General features: G+C 35.7%; 1 protein-coding gene across 3 annotated transcripts in view; it reads left to right on the top strand.

The window, feature by feature from the left end:
- The window catches only part of MRTFB (myocardin related transcription factor B), a 70427-nt gene that overhangs the window by 37443 nt on the left and 11680 nt on the right, over positions 1-21304 (top strand). For all 3 annotated transcript variants that reach the window (XM_030459667.1, XM_030459668.1, XM_008490340.2), the window contains 9 exons: positions 5063-5128; positions 7498-7553; positions 8107-8182; positions 8499-8660; positions 9215-9399; positions 14449-14589; positions 15666-15913; positions 17471-17624; positions 19623-20648. In XM_030459667.1, coding sequence (XP_030315527.1) covers positions 5063-5128; positions 7498-7553; positions 8107-8182; positions 8499-8660; positions 9215-9399; positions 14449-14589; positions 15666-15913; positions 17471-17624; positions 19623-20648 — 2114 coding nt within the window. The remainder of the gene's footprint in view (positions 1-5062; positions 5129-7497; positions 7554-8106; positions 8183-8498; positions 8661-9214; positions 9400-14448; positions 14590-15665; positions 15914-17470; positions 17625-19622; positions 20649-21304) is intronic.

Here is a 21304-nt window from a genome sequence, read left to right as displayed (position 1 = left end):
ATAATACATTTTTTTTTCTCTTTACCATTCACACTGAGGAAGACCTAACTGGTTTCTTACCTTTGGAAAGGTCTTACACAGCATGTGACAGGTATTTGCTTAAGTGCCTGTTTGTACCACCTGTCTTGCATTCAAACCAAGACAGCACTTCAGCAAACTATTGAGAATCTGCTTAGTTTGGTTATTCTTAATCTTTATGCCCCTTCAGGGCATGGCGTATGTGGACCTGAAGAGCACTCACTGTTTTCAAACAGAGCACATTAGCTTCATAAAATTTACTGTTACAAATAAATGTTTCAAAATAATAAAGTGCATCAGTTAACAGGTATCCTTTTTGAACCGTCATCTCCGTTTCCTTGCATGCAGAAGAATTCATTCCCTGGTAGGCTAACACTAACTCTAAGAGTGGGAGCACCAGCCTCTGGTGCTCAGCTTTTCAGGTGGTGAAAAATCTATCACTCCAGAGAAGTCATAAGACTTACTGGAATGTAGGATTATTCTTTTTGGTTTTGACAGTAAGTATTAAGTAGGCTATCTAAGATATAATTGTTGTTTTATTAACTTAATAGAACACATAGAAAGTTTGGAATCTGTTCACCTGGTATTAAAGTGTTAATCTTAAAATCATACACTGACTTGAAAATACAGAAATAATACTCTCCCTTCCCCCTCAGTCAAAACAGGGGTTTAACTGACCTCTCTGTGCATGGCTTTTATTCAGAAGCAGTTCACAGACAGTTTCTTAGAGTTGCAGTGGTGTGAAGGGGGAGTCCTGCTAGATAATGTGAAGTGCAAAATATTTGTGCCATCTTTTAGCAACTAGATTTGCTCAGTGGTGTTAACATAGCCTTCCTTTTGCACTTACACTTTAAATATGAGGGCCAGTATCAGGGAAATTATTAGTGTAATAACACATCTAAATCATTGTCAGTTCTGGGCCTTTATTTTGGAGATAATCTTCTATGATTTTAGATGTTATGTTGGTAACTGCCTGATTTTAAAAGTGTGAAAATGAGAAGCTACCGGGCAACAAGCTGAATGATTTACCCCAATAAGAACCATCTGTCAAAACAGAATATTTGAGTAAGCACCACCCAACGAGGAACTTTGTTTTGTAGTACTTCATGTCTTTTCAATTCTCTCTTCCCTGGATTCCACATTGGTTGGTCTGTAAATGGTTGTTTATCATACAGAAACTCACCCCCCAGCCCCTCCCAAACAGTACAGCATGATAACTTGGTTAATGCCTCTATGGTGTTTAGATTCTTTTGGAAGCTATGTCCTCCTATCTTATCCATCCCTATTAGATTTACTTCTCTGTGTTACTGACTGTTCTAGAAATCTCCTGCTATGTGGATTTCTGTCTATATGATAAGCAAACTCTGCATTAGATTGAATTATATTAGACTGCAAACAACCTGCATTCTATTCTACAGAGAGTTTCTCACTGAAATGTATCAGCAATTTTTTGCCAGAAGTCCAAGCCTGTTCTCTATTCTCACATCATTCATTCTTCTCTTTGAAGATAATTTAATCACATTTTCCTTACTGAAAACTTGTGATTTAGTTTTGATGACTCCCATCTTCCATATCTTTCTGGCTGTTCTTTGAGCTGGTTTTTGTGGATGCCCATTTCCTTTTGAGCTTTTCACAAACCTCATTCCTGTTCCCTTCCTTTAGACCCACTTCAAGTTCATCTCCAGTGTAAAGATACAAGTCTGTCTGTAACTTGTTTCTGCTCAGTTGTAAAGCTCAGTCCACCTTATTACAATGACAATATAAGGTCACCACTAACTGTAGTATGACCATGGTTCTGACACACAGACTTGTAAGCTAAATATCCTCTTTGACTAGCTGTAGCTATTCAACTCATGTACAGATGTTACCATTTCTTCTTTGGAAATATCTCTGCTTTTTAATTTGTCACTGTGGGGACAAAAATGTCCTTTTGTCATTTACTGAGATATAAGTACTAACTTTTAGCCTGTTTGCTTTGGAAAAGCAAAAGGTTTTTTCAGCTTTTCAACCTTTTAACATAATATAATACATATGTACCTTGGGCAGACTGTTTTTAAAGTATACTTCAGGGGAATAACAATTAGAAGTGCTGGAGTAGTTATTTAGCTTACTTTTATTGGTAAAGTGCAGTCTGAGGCTTTTCTGCCATTTCTTCCCACACACTTGCCAAAGAAAAATAAAAAGAAATCTGGAATTGAAAAAAAATACAAATTCTGATTTACTTACTGTATCTGATGACATGTATCACCTCTACGTTGGGCATAACTGATGTTGGAGTAGATTGTTTTACTTGAAGACCTTTAGCCTGAAATAAAAAGATATGTGTTTAAAACTGATTTTATTTGATAGACATTGCAGTGTGTTTTAGCATTCCAAGAAAGCCTGGCTTAAGTATGGCATAAAGTTGGACCAAATAGCTTGGATGAGATTCCTGCCCAGAGCAAGACAAGCTCTTCAGCCTTTTACATGGAATCCTAGTTGCAAATTAGGAAGCATCATTTGAGAATATAAGTTTAAATATACTCAAGTTTTAATATTCTCAAATCCAACAATATGGGGTCTGAAATTAGTAGTCTTGCTGTGCTGTTTATAAATGGTCTCACATCGTTTGAACAAGTAGTACATATACATATTTAAGATTTTTAAAGGGACTGCCTGTTCAGTTTTAAGCCTCACTTTGAGCTTTTTTATTTTTACAGCTGTAAGCAAGAGAATACAAAACAAGACATCATTAAAGTTTTTGCATTCCCATAAGCACTGCATCAGTTAATCAAATTCTTAGCACTTGGTGCTAGTGCAGCAGGAAATTCTCAGGAGTAGCCCCAGGGATAGAAACCTAACATCAGAACATATCATATGTTTCATGCATTTCCACTGAAATGTGTGTTCCATAAAGTTTTCTGTAGGAACAGGATAAGTCCTTACCCTATACATTTTTATTGTTTAATTCACAGTTACTTCTGTAAAACTTGTGGATTTTTAAAGCTGGATATCCCATTGCAGAAATGTGTGCTTGCACATAGTTATCTGCATTTTGGGGGAAGATTAGACCAAGGGGACTTAAAAACCCATGCAGTTTTCTGCAGAAAGATTAGAGTTCTATCTAATCAGGCTCTCAACTTACTGGGAGTATGTTTTTATCTATACTGTGCTGCCAAATCCAACCTAGGAAGTGCTGCTGAAAGGAGTGTGCAACCAATACCACCCGAGCTGGTTCAAATTTGCATCTACTAGCAAGAGATATCTTAAGAAATGACAGCTTATCTGGAGCCACATAAAAAAGACCATCAGTAAATAATTCAAACTATTATAAAATGATTCTTCAGTTAACTTTTTACAGTAACTTAATATTACTTGGAAAATACAATTCATTACTTAATGCAGATATTTTCACATTTCCAGAGGAACCCAATGCATTTTGACTTCCCATCAATTTACATATTACTGTTGTTCTTTTGCATTCTCCTATCTCTTGTCCTTTGTAATTCTTGTCTAACAGCACAGTGAAGTCTGAACAAAACTGGTGTGCCACAGCTCTGCAGTGTTTGTATTTAAATTCTCCATGTTTGTGTGACACAAGAAAATAATGTCCTTGTTTTCAGGACTTGCTATTCCCGGTCTTAATGCTTTAGCCAGAGGAGTATCCTTCCTGTACAGCAGAACAGGAAGTGAGCTGGTTCCTTTTAAATTCTGGAAACAATTAACTTTGTCCTTAGTCTAATTTTTTAGAGCTTACATTTATTTTGATGTTTTGGACAATGCATTAGTTTGTTTTGCTTCCTTATGAAACACAATGGGAACAGAATGTCATAATCATACATCCAGAGTAAGTTATCAAGGCAGAATTTAACAATGTAAATATGCCAGCCTGATTGTACTTTTTTCTTAACCATCTTCACCACCTCATGTTCAAAATTTCACATCAGACTAATGGCTGCATGTGTCAGAGAAAACGCTGAAGCACTATGTCAAACTGATAAAGAAACAAATGGAAGGGAACAAAAGAAAAAATGAGCAACTACTTTTTTTTCTTCCTTTTTTGTTGTTGTTGGTTTTTTGTTTTTTGTTCTGGAAACATATAGGCAAAATCCCTAATCTTTGAAAGTACAAGGCTTTTATGCCTACCCCCCCCTCAGGTTTTGTGCAGTTCCTGGTATAGTATTCAATCTAAATCACATTGGCTATTCTTATGATAACAATGAGAACCTTTGTACATTTTATTAAATGTAACCAAACGTAAGAAGTTATCTCTGAAACTGTAAACAGTTTTTCCAAATTTGACAGTATTAGATTTATTTGGTCTTTGAAATAATTATGATAATACATATCTCAATCAGAAAAACTGAATTTCTGATGCTTGGAGAGAGGATATTTGTTCCTGATTGTATCACTGTTTTGGTGTTTTCAAACAAGCCAGGTAAAATCTGGCTTCTCTTCAGTGTCTTGTGTTTCAACAAGATTTATTTAAATGTACAATAAGTGTTTATACTTTAAAAAGAAGAACATTTTAAGGAAAAACAATGAACCAAATTTTTTCTTCTAAAATACTCTGCAAGCATAATGTCTATTTCACCACAGTGCAGTCCTGTAAGATTGGTTTAAGACTTGTAAGATGGCTATATAATCATTACATGTTGTAGTTTATGATATAAACTCTTTATACCTCACTATGTTTTGTTGAATCTATTATGTAAGAGTAGCATTACAAGGAGGAAAAAAATCCCTAGATTTAGATGTATACTTAATATACCTCTTATGAGGCCTAGGTGACAGAAAAAGTTGATGTATGTATTGAAATTCTGTGCCTTTATCACATGTGACCAAAAATCAGCAGAGTGCTGCAAATAGGGATTGGAAGTAATGGCTCTAAGCTTTGTTAGCAGCAGCTCAGCCTTAGTGAGTGTCTTAGAGGTTGCTGAATACTTACAGAAAGAATATTTCTAAAGTAGAAATACTTGGTATCATTTGAATGTTGGGGTTTTTGTACTTTTTGTATCTTGACTGTATGCTTCCATATGACTGAATGATTGTTTTCTTTTGTCAGTGCTTCAACTGAGGCTACAACAAAGACGAACACGAGAACAGCTGGTGGACCAGGGCATCATGCCACGTAAGACTTGTGTTATTTCCAATAATTTGTATTACTATACTGGATTAATTATTAACTGAATATATAAAACAATCATGACACATATTTCTGTGAGAATTATGAAAAATAACTTGTTATTTGAAACAACTTGTGGGATCCTTCTGGCAAGGTAAATGAGTGTGAAGTAAATGCATCATACCTAATGTTTCAGTTAAAATCATTGTGAGGAAAACATGAGGTTTTGCAGACATTTTCACTCTGTAACTTCTGAATAATTTTATGAAGTAAAATGAAGTAAATAAATGAGTGGGTATCAATAACAAAGCAGTACTTTAAAAGCTGGATGGCAAGGGCTGCCAAACAAAAACCAAGGCCATGTAGGAGCTGTGCCTTGTGCACCAACAGACGTGTCTTCTGTGTCAAGTCTTGCATGATGGTGGCTGTGATGTTACAGGACTTGGGGCAGTGGATGAGGCTGGGAGTCATACACTGGACTGTATAACCTAAGGAAGATGTTTCTGGGCCTAGGCCTTTCTGAATGTTTCCAAGAATATGGGAAGTGGCTTTGTGGGTTGTTTTTTAGAAAACTCTCTTGGCTTCAGACCATTTTTTTCCAGTTGCAAGAAGCTCCTGATCAACTTGTATCTGGCAAATTGTGTAAATTGGTATAAGAGTTTTGTATTCTATTCCAAAACAAAGATTATATAATGGTAAAAATTCAATTAATGCCTTTTGATGCTCTTTGGAAGAGTGGAGATGCTGCTGATCACCTTAGTGTGAATTGTCTCACCAAAGCAGTAAAGGCACCGAGTTCATAAATACAGCTGGGGATGTTTTCATCATTTCAGGATTCTGTAATATTGAGCTGCTGACTCTTTAGTCTGGCTCTTTGTAATCCTTAACAGCTATGCAAAAAGTTACCAGTTCTTCAGTAAACATTTTTGTCTCTTACTCTGTTCTATGACTGGAATTTAATTACAGATTATTGTGTTTGACAAGTCATTAATGTTTGTAAATTTGGGTATTTGTTATAGTTGTATGTCTGAAGTCATAGCACTTGTATTTTGAAAGTAAGTAATTGGCATGTTTTATGCAATTGCACTTTATTGCCAGAGTCCATTTTCTCCTTTATTGATTCAGTCTGTTAGAGATGATGGTAATTTCAGCAGCAGCAGTTAGGATACCTAAAAGCGATTTAGGAATCACAGGAGAGTCCTCCTGTATATGGGTATTAAGTGGCCTAGAATTCAGCTGCAGTTAACTCTTTCCTTAGTCATGTTTTGGCATTCCTCCACTTGGGCTCCTGTTGACTATGTATTCAGTATAACATCTAACTTGCTGGGGAAATCAGCCTGGCCTCAGAGTGAGGGGTGCTCAGAAAACATTGAGAAGCTTGTGGACAGTGTGGGATGAGAATGGGCTCAAGATAATGGGGCCAAGCTGTCAAAAGATTCAATTGTCAAAAGCGATTTCTTAAGATAAACAAAAACTCCAGTCATTGAAAACATACCAAAATTATGTCCAGTTATTGTAAATAGCCCAGAGTACACTGATGAATTCTGGCTTGAAGGCACACTGCATTAAAGCTTATCTCTTCCTGTATAGCAGATTTCAGATTGCTTTGCTACAGCATCTTCACCTTCCCAGATCTGCAGTGTTGATTATCTTTAGGAACAGAATTAATTGTTTCTTTTTGAGTGAAAATTGGGGGAAAAAACTTCTAAACTGTCAAAAAGCATTCAAAATTTTGTTTTGCAGTGTATTTTTATCTGCCAAAAGTGTGGCCAGTGAGATGGATCATGCCTGCTGACATTCCACTTCCTTTCAACAGTCCAGTTTGCATGAAGCTCTCCACAATGCATATTATCTCTAGCTGACTAGCAGTTTTTACTGGTTTGGGCTATTTAGCAGCTAGCCATCATTCCGTTTTCTAATCTGAACATTTGGGGCTTTTACACATTTTTTTAAAAATCAGCACAAATAGTTATTAAGGGACAGTCCAGTAACTGCAAGTATTGAGGTATAGACAGGTAGTAAATACAATGGAATAAATTAAATGGTATTTTGGCATTCTGCACCCTATCTTACAGACTATGGAACTGTTTTGGTAAATAGGCTCCTGTGCACATAGTGAAAAAGTTAACTTTTTATGGTAATACCTGTTAAAATAAAGTATTTCAAGTATTCTGTATAGGGATGTTGCTTGTATCTGTGAATATAAGTGAATATCTGCTCACAAAAGTAAGTATTACTAGCATGTGTCCAATGTAAGTCTAGTGAGATGCAAACACAACTCTGAGATGGTGTTAAACACCCATCTGCACATCCTGATGGGGATACTTCTTTTGGAATTCACTTCCTGTCAATTTAACTCTTACTCTTCTCCACAGCTTTGAAAAGTCCAGCTGCATTCCATGAGCAGATCAAGAGCCTGGAGCGAGCCAGGGTAAACTCCTTTGTGTAAACTTGTTATTAATATCTGAAAATGGATTTGCAGGAGTATGTCATATTAAATTCTCTGAGTATATGAAAAAAAAAAAGTATTGTCATTACAGTAACACCATGTGCTTTTATGTTGGAAGAATCCATTCACATAAAACACTGGTGTCAAATCTGAGAGGAACTTTCCTTATCTTTCACATATCAATGTGGGGGGATTAAACTCATGGTCTATGTAATACACAACTACCCCCATCAAGTATAGGATAATTGGGTAGATTTCTGTAGCAAAACTACATTATTATTTTGTATGGAGGTATGGGATCAAATCCAGAAATATTCCCAACTTGTTTGGGGAAGATGGAAATTCATTAGCACTGCTTAACTGATAGGAAAATGGAACAAAACAAAACAACCCCCTACTGCCAGCATTCTAAGAGCAGTGTCCACTTACTTGAATGAAACTGCAAATATTCATTGACTCAGCATTATTGCTTTATCAAACTACTTGGACTGTTCCAGTAAACAGTATTTAATGCCATTTCCTCATTTCTTTCAAGACTGAAAATTTTTTGAAGCACAAGATTCGCAGCCGGCCAGACCGGTCTGAGCTGGTCAGAATGCACATCCTCGAAGGTATGTACCCAACTCCATGGGTCTTCTAAGCTGCTATCAGGGGCAACTTCTGTTAAGCTCTCAGTTTTCTGAGACATTATGCAAACGTTAACCAAAAGTATTACTGCTGTTAAAAAGAGAATGTTATTTCTAGAAAAAACATGATAATAAGGATAAACAACTCATAGCATCTGATTTTTGCTTATTGAGAATTTCCAGAATACTACTTGCCCGCTTTGATAAAAAGGGAATGGTTATTGCAAAAACGAGACAATGTTTTTGTCATGAAAATGGAGAAAAGAAGGAACAGAGTATTTAAATCAATATATTTTTCTAGAGACCTTTGCAGAACCCTCACTGCAAGCCACTCAGATGAAACTGAAGAGAGCTCGGTTGGCCGATGATCTGAATGAGAAGATTGCTCAGAGGCCTGGCCCTATGGAACTGGTAGAAAAAAATATCCTTCCTGTAGACTCCAGTGTTAAAGAGGCTATTATAGGCAAGTTCAAGTCCCACAGCTTCTGTTATCTATATAGTATTGTGGAAAATAATAATGTAATTCTTGAGGGTAGAGTTCATTAGATGAAACATACTCAAAGGTTATTACTACTTATTCTATCAGCTTCTGAAGCCTAAACTCTGTTATAATTTCACTAAAGTTGTCCTATTATTATTTGAAACTAAGCTGGAATTAGATATAATACAACGTTTGAAAAGACTTCTTTCTTAATTAAAATTATTACAAAATAATCAAACATATTTGACCATTACTTGATTTGTCATGGGTGTCTGTGTACTCCTCATATATTGAACATACCTTTTCATCTCCTATTAAAACAACTTCTGCTATGCACTTTGTGTTATTGATTCCTTGAATGTGATTTAATATGGCTGTCATTATATTAATACCACAATAAATACTTAAGTACTGTACGTTTACACTGTGCTGAAAACTGATATTTTTCTAGTAACTAGATAATTCTGCCACCAATATCTACATTTAATTTGTGTAATTTAAAAAATGTTCTTCCTGTTTGTTTGTAAACATTCTAGCAGTTGGACAAGAGAATTATCCTCAAGCTTTGGATGATTATTCATTTGATGAAGACAGCAGTGATGCTTTATCACCAGATCAGCCAGCCAGCCAAGAATCCCAGGGTTCAGCAGCTTCCCCTGGTGAGCCAAAAGCAAATGACTCACCATCCCCAGTAACACCAAATGCTGCTACGTCAACACAGGTACAGTTTTTAAATTTTGAAACAAAATTTTCACAGTATGTTTTTTTTCAGCCTGGCACTATAGTATTAGGGCACAGTCCACAAGGAATTAACACATTTGCTGTTGAAATAAGTTTTCTGTCTCATTTTCTGTTTGGGAGTGTATAGACTAGAACCCTAGCTTAGCTGTTGGCAATGATTAAATTCCTATAGACTGTAGTAAAGCCATAAATTCACTGAAATTCATTATGGCCTGCAGAAGATCTATAATTTTCACAGTTGTTTAAAAGGTCACATCCATTGTTTACTCCAGCTGTTACTGATTACATTATATCTGTTTTATTCTGATCAAGGTCTTGACACCTAATTAGAATTAAACTTAGCTTAAACAACACCAGTTGACATAATTTCCATTATTTCCAGAAAATTCCATAAAAGAATAAGGTTTCCCCACTTAATTTTCTATCCTCTAGTTTTAAAATAGTCTCTAAGGCCTTTACTATTTAAGCAATAAAAGTGCTATTATTTTTTATTTATGAGGTTGTTAGTATTATTTCGAGTTGCTTACAAATAAATGAAAGTAATTAAGTCTGCCATGGCAGATCAAATGTCCTTATAGTAGAGCATTTAAGTACCTGAGGATTTCAAGAACAGCAAATTTTATGAAAACACTTGACTATTTTCATAAGAGCTGCAAACCCTTTGGAAAGAGAACTCTTTGTCAAACAATTTAATTTTGTCATTTGAAATGGACAGCAACATTTCCTACCCCATCTTTAAACACATTATAGAAGATGAAAATGTAAAGTAATTTGCTAAAACAATTATAAAACAAACTCCATATGTTACAAATTAAATTATTCTGTCTTCTTTATATAAGATAAAAAAAGCACAGGGTTATATGCATGATTATACAGTTATCTGGATGCTTCCTAGAATAGGTACAGCGATTGCTTCACAGGTCTACATCACCTTTAAGTTAATCATGAAGTTTGTTCATTAATGAGATAAGTATTTATTTCAAGATTACTATGTTCAGCTTAAATAGATTTTTCATTATGTTTTCCATCATAGTAATTGTAAATTCACTAACTTTTAGCTCATTTACAATTGATTAGATTTCTGCAATTTTCCTGGAACTTTTTCTCTGGGTAGAGAAAGAGACCCAAATTAAGGCTTCAGTGGAAGGAAAGGCAAACAAAGTCATCATACCTTGTCTGATGGCAACTAACTTGAACAGCCTGCAAACTCCAAACTAGCCAGATTCAACAGTACTCATCTCCACTCATGAACAGCTCATTCATTTGAGACAGACAAAGCTAGGTAAATGACATCTTGTGCTTAAATTCTGAGTTCTTGCCTAGAGAAAGCATTCATTTGTGTTTTTTGTTGAAGAGTAACAAAAATTTTGCCTTTAGTGGATAGAGAAAGGATTGCAAAAACAGTGTTGGACACAAAAGACGGCATCAATTTTATTTCATTGTTCCCTAACATAAAGATTAATATGTGAATTGGGTTTCATGTAGAGAGAATGTAATCTGTGTTCAATAAATTGAAAATAAATCACAAGAAATTAGATTCCTAAGTAAAGAGCTAAGTTCCCAATGGAGAGTTAAAAATACTTCAAGCAATACCTGCCAAAAGCTGTTCAAGTAGGACGCATAAGATAGATATGTGACTGCTGCAACAAAATAACACAGCACTTGAGCTTGATTGAGAAAGCAATTCAGACAGAACTTCAGTCCTTTGCTTATGGATTTCATAACATGTTGAGCACAGCCACTTCTGTGCACAGAAAATGTGACTTTGCTCTTCTGAAGAATAAATAGATGCTTACCTTGTCCCTTTTGAAATAAAGAATCAAAGCACACCGTGTCACTACAGGAGATGTGTCTGAGAAATTGCTCTTTAATTTTTTTAATTTCCTCTGCAAATTTTTCTGTTTTTTTTTTTAAATATAAAATACAAAGACTGTTTTGAAAACAGTGGAGTGCATAGTCCTTTTCAAGGCTTCCTCCTCTACACATTCTCAGGCTTTAGAGGATGTAACATATTTTCAGAACCTTCAGCTCTTGCTGACTGATGACCTAAAACTTGCTTTAACCTCATGTATTTGCATCTGGTAAGGATTAGGTATTTCAACTACTCCACTCAAAAAAGATCGAATTGTGGTGGTCACAATTCTGAAGACACTAAACAGCTGAAATATTTTGCTTGATGTGACAGAACACAAGTGTTTTCTTAGTATATTCACTGTAGTGAATATTTAATCTTGCAGTTTCGGGACAAAAGCACTATCGTGAGCTTTTCCTCTAGATAGATCCAATACAGAAGGGTAAAAAATACTCTATGTGCAGTTTATATTCCAGGTTAGGGCAAGCTAGCTACAGCTACCTGTTGGCAACTGACTGTTGGTGGTGCAGAAAAACGTTTAAAAGAAATACAGCGGTAGAAGAGAAAATTATTATGATTTAATTAGTGCATCCAGACTGGCACCTTGATAACTGTCATCCCAGAAAGACAAAAGAACCTGGACATAAAGTTGTAAGATACATACCAAACATTTTTAGCAAACTAATTTAAGTCCTTTTTGGTACAATCTCATGCAAGAACAGATGAGCACAGGAAAAATTAATTAGGGAGAAGTACTCATCTGACTCAACTAGAATGCCTGGCTTTACAATGTATTCTGAAGAAAAATAATATTTACTGAAAGGAGCAGAAGGGGAACGGATAGGCTTTTATAAAAGGAATATTGTACTACATGATCTAATTGTTTTTTTAATGGAAATACAATTAATCTCATCTGTCTGGATTTTATACTGTATGAGCTTAAACAGCAGCAGAACTGGAGAAGATGAGAGATCAGCAGAGATAAGACACAAAGAGTGAAGTATTGGGTTGAAAGGAAGCTGGTAATTGTGCTCTGCAGGAGTTGATCTGGGGACATTCGGTTTCATGTTACCATGAACCACCTTGACATGAGTCACATAACAGAATTTGGAAGGCACAGTCAGCAGAGTTGACTTGCCAGTGTGCAGAAAGAACTGGTTGAGTTGGCTTTCAGGAGAGGAATGTTATTTCAATAGAGTGCAATAGTTCTTGAAAAGAAAAATACACAGCAGGGGAATTGCAGTAGCAGTGTTAATGCCACTCTTAAGAATCCAGTGAGGCCCCATTTGGAATATCCTATGCATTTCTAGTTTATTATAGCCAAGAAAGACTAATGCAAACTGTAACACGAACAGGAAAGGATGATCAGAGAATGAAAAATCTGCTTTATGAAAAAGAATAAAAATTACTTTGTGTAGCTAGGGAAAAAAAGGCTGAGATCTGTTTATATACAGTCTATATCCCATCACAGGATATTTACCATAGAAGGAAATACATTTTAAGTCAGGAATTTCAGCAAAGAAGAAAAGTGGATATGATGAAGTTAAGCTTAGTGAAGTTTGGTTATTATATAGGAAAGCAGTTGGGAATTTTCTGGTCAGCCTAGTGGTGCCAGGGAAAGAGTAATAATAAAAACGTCCTAAGCCTATATGGAATTTAGTAAGTTTATAGAAGAAATTACACACATGATGTAACAGCAAGGGAACAAATACAGTAAAGTTTGGACTACTAGACTGTGCCTGCACAGTGATATAATTATGCTGGAAGTCAAATATAGAAGAAGTCAGAGAGCTTTCATTCCAAAATACATCTGCTCTGCTGCTGGGTGATCAATCTGAAACAAGGTTCATTCTTGTATATTGATGTTTGACCTTGATCAAAGAGAGGCTTTTCTAGTTTAGACAGTAAACCTGTTCTTCTATACACAAGATTCTTGACCTGACATAAATTAGTGAAGGCATCAATTCTGTAGGAATAAAGCCTTGTTCTCTGTAACTTCAGTAGGCTGCTTCAGTATACATGTAGTGTGTCAAGGGTCAAATTTTAATGTTGCTTCCAGCAGTGTAGAAACAAATGGTGGTACCTCTGTTAACAGTTGTTAACAATGCATTCCATTCTCCCTTTCGTTATTTTTAACCCTTATCTCTTCTTACATAAAAATTAATAAAATCCTACTTGAACGATTTACTGTGGTTAGATGTAAATGTACAGAAATCAGTTACATTCTAAAATCTGTATTTTTTGTTCTAGAAGCCTTCATATATGAAACTTGGTAGCACTAACAAGAAAGTAAATTGATTTGACATAACCTTTTCTTTTTGACTGACTACCTTGAAGAGAAGGTTTCTTTTTTTATCCTTATGCCATGAGCAAAAGTACCTCAGCTGTCAGTTCTAGAAGAATTTTGCAATTATAACGTTAAGAACTGGCATCAATTAGTTATCTGATTCTGGGCTACCAACCAGAGAGAAATACATGGCAGGAGCAGTTTAAGTAAAATGTTCCTGACTTGAATGGATGAGGTCACTTCTGAAGGTCCTTACAGCTCTTTTTTATGATTTCTAAGAAAGACAGAAAGAAAATGTTTTCCTGTTACTCTTTTATTTGGTTTCATCTATGTTTAAAGGAGAAAATAAATCTGCAAATTAAAACAGTGTAAAGGTTATGAAATCAAAGCCCTTCCTGAGGGCTTTTTTTGTATGTTGTTATAAATCCTTTTTGGTTATCATTCTTTTTAACTGCAGAAAAAACCACAATGCTAATTAAGAAAAATGTTATGTTGGCAAAATATTTATCATTATATACCAAAAAAATTGATATTAAAATTGCTGGTTTGCTTTGTTGAAATTGGAAGTAAAACCTTTATTAGTAAAGAAAGACTCTGGATATATTTACATGCAGTAACTTAAATGCAAACTAAGAAGTCAAGGTAAGAAAGCAGTTTATCTTCTTCGTTATATTTGAATTGTGCCAAAATGCACCTTTATAGAACACTTTTAGACATGTATATGGAAGAGTTTTGGTTTTGCCTTTCCTCCTAAAATATTTTGTGAATTTGACATAGTCATAAGTTGTCTTTGTAACCTTTGTAAGCTGTAACCTCTGTGCATTTTTTCAGTTACTCAGATGGTGGATGTTTTAATGTTTTTCTCTTTCCTTATATTTTTTTAATACTAGTATCCACCTTTAACCTCTCCAGTTCCTGAATTTCTCAAAACTCCCTCTCCAATTGAACAGCATATTACACGTTCTACTGTTACAGCCACCCTGACCACAAATACTGTATCTGCAGCAAAGCCTGGGCCAACGTTAGTAAAGGTAACATGGCATCTGGTGTTGAAGAAAACATTCTGGGTTGTTGACTGAAAGCTTCTGTATGCTAAGATCAACCATTCACACTTGTAGGGACTGACTTATTATTTCAAGAGGTCCTTACAGTACACTGGACTAAAGTTTTCCAGCAGTATTATGCATTATATTGCAATGGAAGTTTTTAAGAAATAAGACCAATAGATTTTTTTCAATATCGAGCTTCTACTTCCTATTGGTGAAATTAATCTTTTCTAATCTAGTTTTGTATGGAGAATAATTAAATAGGAACAGAGGCAACAGTCTACCAATAACCAAACTGGTGAAGAGCATTGCTCCTTTCCCACAACTACTTTCTTTGTTTATTTGTTGTATAAAACCCAGAATGCATTGTGTGAGTGAAGTTCCTGTATCCTTGAATTTGAATATCAGAAGGACACGCTCAGTACTCTTTAATGCAGAAAACCCAAGAGCATGGAAAACCTTTTCAAATACAATTAGAGAAGAGGTTGTGTTAGAAAATGTCTGCAATATTTAATTTCAGCAACTTTGCTAAAGTTCTTCAGCTGTGTAATGACTGTATGTATGTACACTTCTACCTAACTCTGTGTAATTAATTATTGATTAAATTTACAACATTGACCTCTAACAGTCAATTTCTAATATAAATTTGGCTATACCCAGTGACATCACTGGACTTATTACATCTTGCTTAATGCAGGACCTTAATGATGAATTGAGATATCCCTCAAAACAGGCTGTGTAATAAATGTGCATGGATCAACACATGATTTCTGCTTTGATACCTACTGTATGACTGCCTCCAACTTTTTGCTCTAAGTAATTTCAAAGAGCTTGTAAAGGAGATTTGATGATCCCTTCTCTTGCACAGTCTAAGCCATCTGGAGTATGTTGACTTTTCAAGGATAGTAAATGATCCTTTTTGGCAGTTTTACACAGATAATTGTATTCAGCAACTCTGTGCAATAAATGCACTCCTGTGTGCTTTATCCTTACACCTTGCATAACTGCTTGTAAATGAGGTATCTGTTACAGTTGTTTCAATCTTTTTAATCCATGAACAGCAAACCCACCCAAAGAACCCAAATGATAAGCATCGGAGCAAGAAATGTAAAGAACCTAAACCAAGAGTGAAAAAATTGAAGTATCATCAATATATTCCACCTGATCAGAAAGGTGAGAAAAATGAGCCACAGATGGACTCCAACTATGCTCGTCTGCTACAACAGCAGCAACTGTTTTTGCAGCTGCAGATCCTGAGCCAACAGCAACAACACTACAACTACCAGACAATTCTACCTGCACCACTGAAGTACGTGATGCATGTGTCCTTTAAAGAAAAGATATATAAATATATGATAGACTTAGTGCTTTAGAAGTAAACATGTTTTAAGAGATGGTTGGAACCCAGGAAAACATAAATGGTGTGTCTCTGTGGGTATTACTTGCCTCATTTAACAAGGTGATGAGGTGGTTCTCTTGTTAAAATACTCCTGAAGTCTGATAAGCCTTTAGGTGGTTCTAGTTATTGTTGGTGTCATATGGAAGCAGAACCTCCTGCCTGTCAGATGCATTTTTGCTGACCTAATGCATATTTAAAAATCAAAAGCATTTATGCTAAAGCAAGAAAGTCTTGACACCATTTTCACTGAAGAATGAAAAGCAGGCAGAGCTGAAGATGATGGATTTTACAAAGACATTACTGTTGTGCTTTTACTGTCCTTTTACATCAGTTTCACAAACTTTATTTTTGCGTTTATAAATAAGGAGGAACAGTAATTTTAAATTAGCTAAAATTTTAATGTTTTTTATAGCCTCACCTCTAATGCTTGTACTAGTTTCTCATCAGTGTTTATCTCTGGCACTGTTAATAGTGAGAAGTTACTTTGAATATCTTTATTTAATAAATATCTTAAGAATTGCCAGCACCCTGTAGCAGAACAAGAAGCTTACTATCTGTAGTTTCATTCTCATCATCTAAAACCAATCTTTTCTTAGAAGTTCTCATAGTGTAACATGCCACAGCCACATAACCCCAAATTCAAGTGACTTTCAACTGTTGTTGGGTTTTTTTTTCATATTTTTTTCAAATGAGCCTTCACTGAGTTATCTTTCCCCAGCAAGTGAGGCTAGAAAAGTTAAAGTTACCATCTGTGGTTGTATTTATAATTACCATGTATCCTAACACTTGGACTAGAGATGTTTCTGCCTGCTTACCCACGCTTCTTATGTTCCATTTACTGACATTTCAGAAACATTTCTTCATAAATCAGTTGAAGCAAATAAAAGAGCTGATTTATGGTACCTAGTGTAAATTATGGATTTTTTACATTTTTACAATTATTTTGAGATCCTCTTATGAGATTCTTCATTTGAGTACAGCTGAATAATGTGTCATCTTTACAGTAAAGTGCTTTCACACTGGTCCTTACTATATATATGAACACTGGACGTGTATGTAGCATTGATACACAGGGCTTAATAATGTGAGGGGGTTTTATTTATGGAAAAAAAACCCAAACCAACCAACCTTAACTAGTTGCTGATGATTAATTTGTATAAACTGATTGTACAGTCTATAATAACCTTCAGGGATACCATTACAATAATAAGAAACATGAAGCATAAATTAGCTCACTTATTGAAGAGAAAATAAAATATCAGCATATTCTTCTCTGTTATATTTTCTTCTCTGTGCTGTTTTGTTAAAAATATTTAACAGTAATGCCTTATGTTAAATAATATTTGTTAAAAAATTTGTTTGTCCAGTAACTTGATAGACACTAGATGTAGAATCACAACTTCTTCATTGAAAACCTAATGTGTTTGGCAGTAACATTATTGTCCCCCTTTTTCTTACCACTTGAAGGCCACTGAATGACAAACAGAGTAACAATGGGAACACAGCTCTGAATACCCTGAACAGCAGCACACCAACGTCAGCTGCCAGCTCACCCAGACAGAACAGTAATATTCCTAACCGGAAGCCAGGACCTCTGCCTTCAAGCTTGGATGACTTGAAGGTAAAATACAAGAGGAATTTGTCCATTCTGTGCATCATTATAGGTCCTGACTTGCAAATTGTTACTGCCAAGAATAAGTTTGGATATGATGTACCAGTGGAAACTGTATTCTTCACTTAACTGTTTAGGATAAGTTTGTCAAAGTTTCATACACAGCTCTTCTGGATTTAAGTACTTGTTTTGACTTAGCCTCCTCACATGCATATGTTCTAGAAATGATTTTTCTTTTCCAGAGAACTAGAAGAGGAAGAAGATTTTTTAAACAGAATATATAGGTACCTAATTTGATATCTTGGGCAAAGAGAAATGTACTTCATATTACATTTTAGCCAAGGCAGATTTACACAATGGAACAGTAATTTCCTCACGACAGTTTCAGTATATCAATTAAGATGTTTAATTAAGCAGTATAAATTAAAAGATGCCCTAATAGTAACATATGCAAAGAGGTGACTGCTGTAAAGTCAACACAGAAATAACGGTAGTAAAAGAGAAAAGAAAATGAGATCTTCTAACCAGAGTTCAACACATAATCTCAAAAACTGAATTTTATAAAGGGTTGAAGTTATAAATAAATGCATAAACTCTGTTTAAACTCTAATATAAGCATTGCATAGGATTTTCTTCCTTCACAAATACATTGAGTGGCCTAAAGAATCTGAAGCAGCTTGGGCGAGTTCAGATTCAGATCCTTTCAACAGCAACTGCAGGAATGTGCCAACCCTGAGGGAAGGTATCGACACCTAGTGGGCAGTTTATTCATTTCTCGCTTTACCAAGGTGTGTTTGCCGGGTTTCTGAGGCATGCAAGTGAGTGTATTTTCAAACTTGAAGGGATAAAAGAAGTTTTGGAAGATCATATTCTCAGTAATGTATTGCTGTGAGTTAAAGCCAATCTTTGCATATGAAACGGGTCTCTAAAATGCAATTCAAACAACAGTGTTTGAAATAATCTTTTCTCAAACTTCCAAGTTACTACTAACTTTTTAAGATTAAGTTAATATCTGAATTTATGCTTTGCAGTGATAAAAACTTGCTAATGTAACATAAGCTCTACTCGCAAAGAAAAATTGAAATGCACTCTCAAAGCAAGTGTAGAGGACACCAGACTGGAGAAAACAGATTATAATCTTTGTTAGGTAGACAGTTATCTAACATAACATTTCTGTGTTATGCAAAATGATTGCTGTGATTTTTGGTAACTTCCACAGCATGAAGACATAATTTAAAATTACAGACTGGCAAAGTACCGATAGGTTACTGAGGTCAGTACCTATAATTATTTTAGTGGTGGTTCTGATATGCATAGAGCTCAAACACTCTTCAGTTAGATGTGGTGTATGTATATCATAGGGAGAAGCCATTTACTGTGGTTTTTGGGTATTTTTTTCAGTTTATAATAAACATGTTTGCATTTCACTTTGTGAGATTATTGGAAAATTCAGAGCATTTTTTCTGTCATAAATTAATTATGACTGCTTATACTTTCTAGATCTGTAAAAAATGCCTAGATGGCACATAGCTTTAACAATTAATTTTCTAATTTGAGAGTCTTTTGTGTTGGATGGGTCTATTGAATCATCCTGACCTGCTAACGTTTTTCAGGAATAAATCTGTCTAGATGGTGTAACAAAGGCATTCAGTGTGCTGTGGTTCTGTGTTTTTATCTGTGCTGCTGCCATCATCAACACCTTTGCTTCAGAAGTTTTAGCCCAGAACTGGAGCTGTATGTTTATTTCCCCGTTTTGAATAATTATGAAAAAAACAGCATAGCATTGCTGCTGTTCATTGTACAACTGAATACTACTAAGGTTTTGGCAACTTAAACAGTGAAAGTAAGTAGCAGGTCATGGAAATGTGCTCACAGATGATGCCTGCATTCAGAACCCAGAGGTGTAATGCCTAGAAAATACACAATAAGGTAGAATGCATGGAAGTTAATCTTAGTTGTTTGTGGTTTTTTTAATATTGTGCTTTGCTTTGTTTTATTTAATTTCAGGTAGCAGAGCTTAAAATGGAGTTGAAATTGAGGGGATTACCAGTGTCTGGAACAAAAACAGATCTTATTGAGCGTCTGAAACCCTATCAAGATATTAATAACAATGGGGTTGCTACGAGTAGCTCTGTTACAGTACCCACTTCTACTGGGGCCACAGGTAGCACAGGGGAAGTGACTGTGGCATTTCCTGTTGCAACAATTAATAAACCAGTTGCTAACACGATATCCAGCTTTCCTCCAGAAAAAACATCTACTGGACCTGTCTGCAAAGCAGTAAATACTGAAAACACGAGCTCTCCTTTGCCTATATCTCCCTCTCCTTCAGAACAATCTAGTCTAAGCACAGATGATACTAGTATGGCAGATACTTTCACAGAAATGATGACCATGATGTCACCATCCCAGTTTTTAAGTACTTCACCACTGAAGGCAAATATGAGTGATGATAATCAGAACCACAGCAGTGCAAGCATCTCGACCATGGAGTTTGATGTAGCAGAAAAGGACCGCAAGCTTCAAGAAAAAGAAAAGCAGATTGAAGAGCTCAAGAGGAAACTGGAACAAGAGCAAAAACTTGTAGAAGTACTGAAAATGCAACTTGAGGTTGAAAAACGAGGACAACAGCAACAGTCTCAGACTTCTGGTAACTCGGCTGCTTCAGAACAGAAGCAAAGCAGTGCTGCTGTCAAAGATGAAAATGCTCTTGCTGACTGCTCTAGTCCAGGTCAGTCTGTACCTGCAGCTAATCAGTCTTTAGGACAATCAGTATACACCAGTGGCCAGAATCCGGTTGCCAAAAAGGCAGTTGTTATCAAGCAGGAGATACCTGTGGCCAAAGTTGAACCTCAGAATGCCATTTCTCAGTTTTATGTTAGTCCACAGAGGCAGCCACAAACTGCTGTTGTTGCCCAACCCCAAGCTTTATTAACTACACAAGGAACTGCACAGCTGCTCCTTCCACTGTCTATCCAAGGACCGAATTCTACAGCTGCAGTGCAGCTACCAGTTGGAAACATAAAGTTGCAGGTAAGGTGGTTTTTTTTTTATGGGGTTTTGTGGTTTTTTTCTTAGTGTAAACTGCAAAGGCACTGTTTGCATAGTTTAGTATACAACTAGGTAAATGTGCTGCTTGCAAGATTAACTTAAAAAACAGGCTTAGCCTGTTTCTGTTTTAGGGAAATGAATAGAAAAACTTCAGAGACATCCTCTTTACAGCTTCTTCTAGTACTTGCTTTCTTTGCCACTTTTGTTCCCAGATACACCTCCCTGAAAAGTAATTGTATCTAAGCAATAGATTTACTGCCTCTATGTTGGCTTGATTTATATCAGCATTTACCACCATTTTGTTAAATCTAAGTTGTGACAGAGAGCTAGCTAATCCAGTACTTATTTTAGGGGTATACCTGCCTGCAAAATGTGTGTTTAAACTCCCTTGTGTGGTGACAGCTCATTATATTTAAAACTGTGAGTGCTAGGTTGTAGGACTCCAGTGGAGTTATAAGAATACTGTTTCTAAACTGATTATAGGCAATGTCACAATAAATAAATACAGCATAAACTGAGATATGTTATAAACTAAGAGGTGTTAAGACTAATCTGACCAAGCTGTGTTTACCCTGTTGGTCTAAGGTAGCATTAAGCATATACTTCCCAGTGGAGTTATTGAGATATAGCCAGATGAA

This window comes from Calypte anna, chromosome 14, assembly GCF_003957555.1.
Source record: "Calypte anna isolate BGI_N300 chromosome 14, bCalAnn1_v1.p, whole genome shotgun sequence".
Lineage (NCBI taxonomy): Eukaryota > Metazoa > Chordata > Aves > Apodiformes > Trochilidae > Calypte > Calypte anna.
This window is presented reverse-complemented; position numbering and strand designations above follow the sequence as displayed.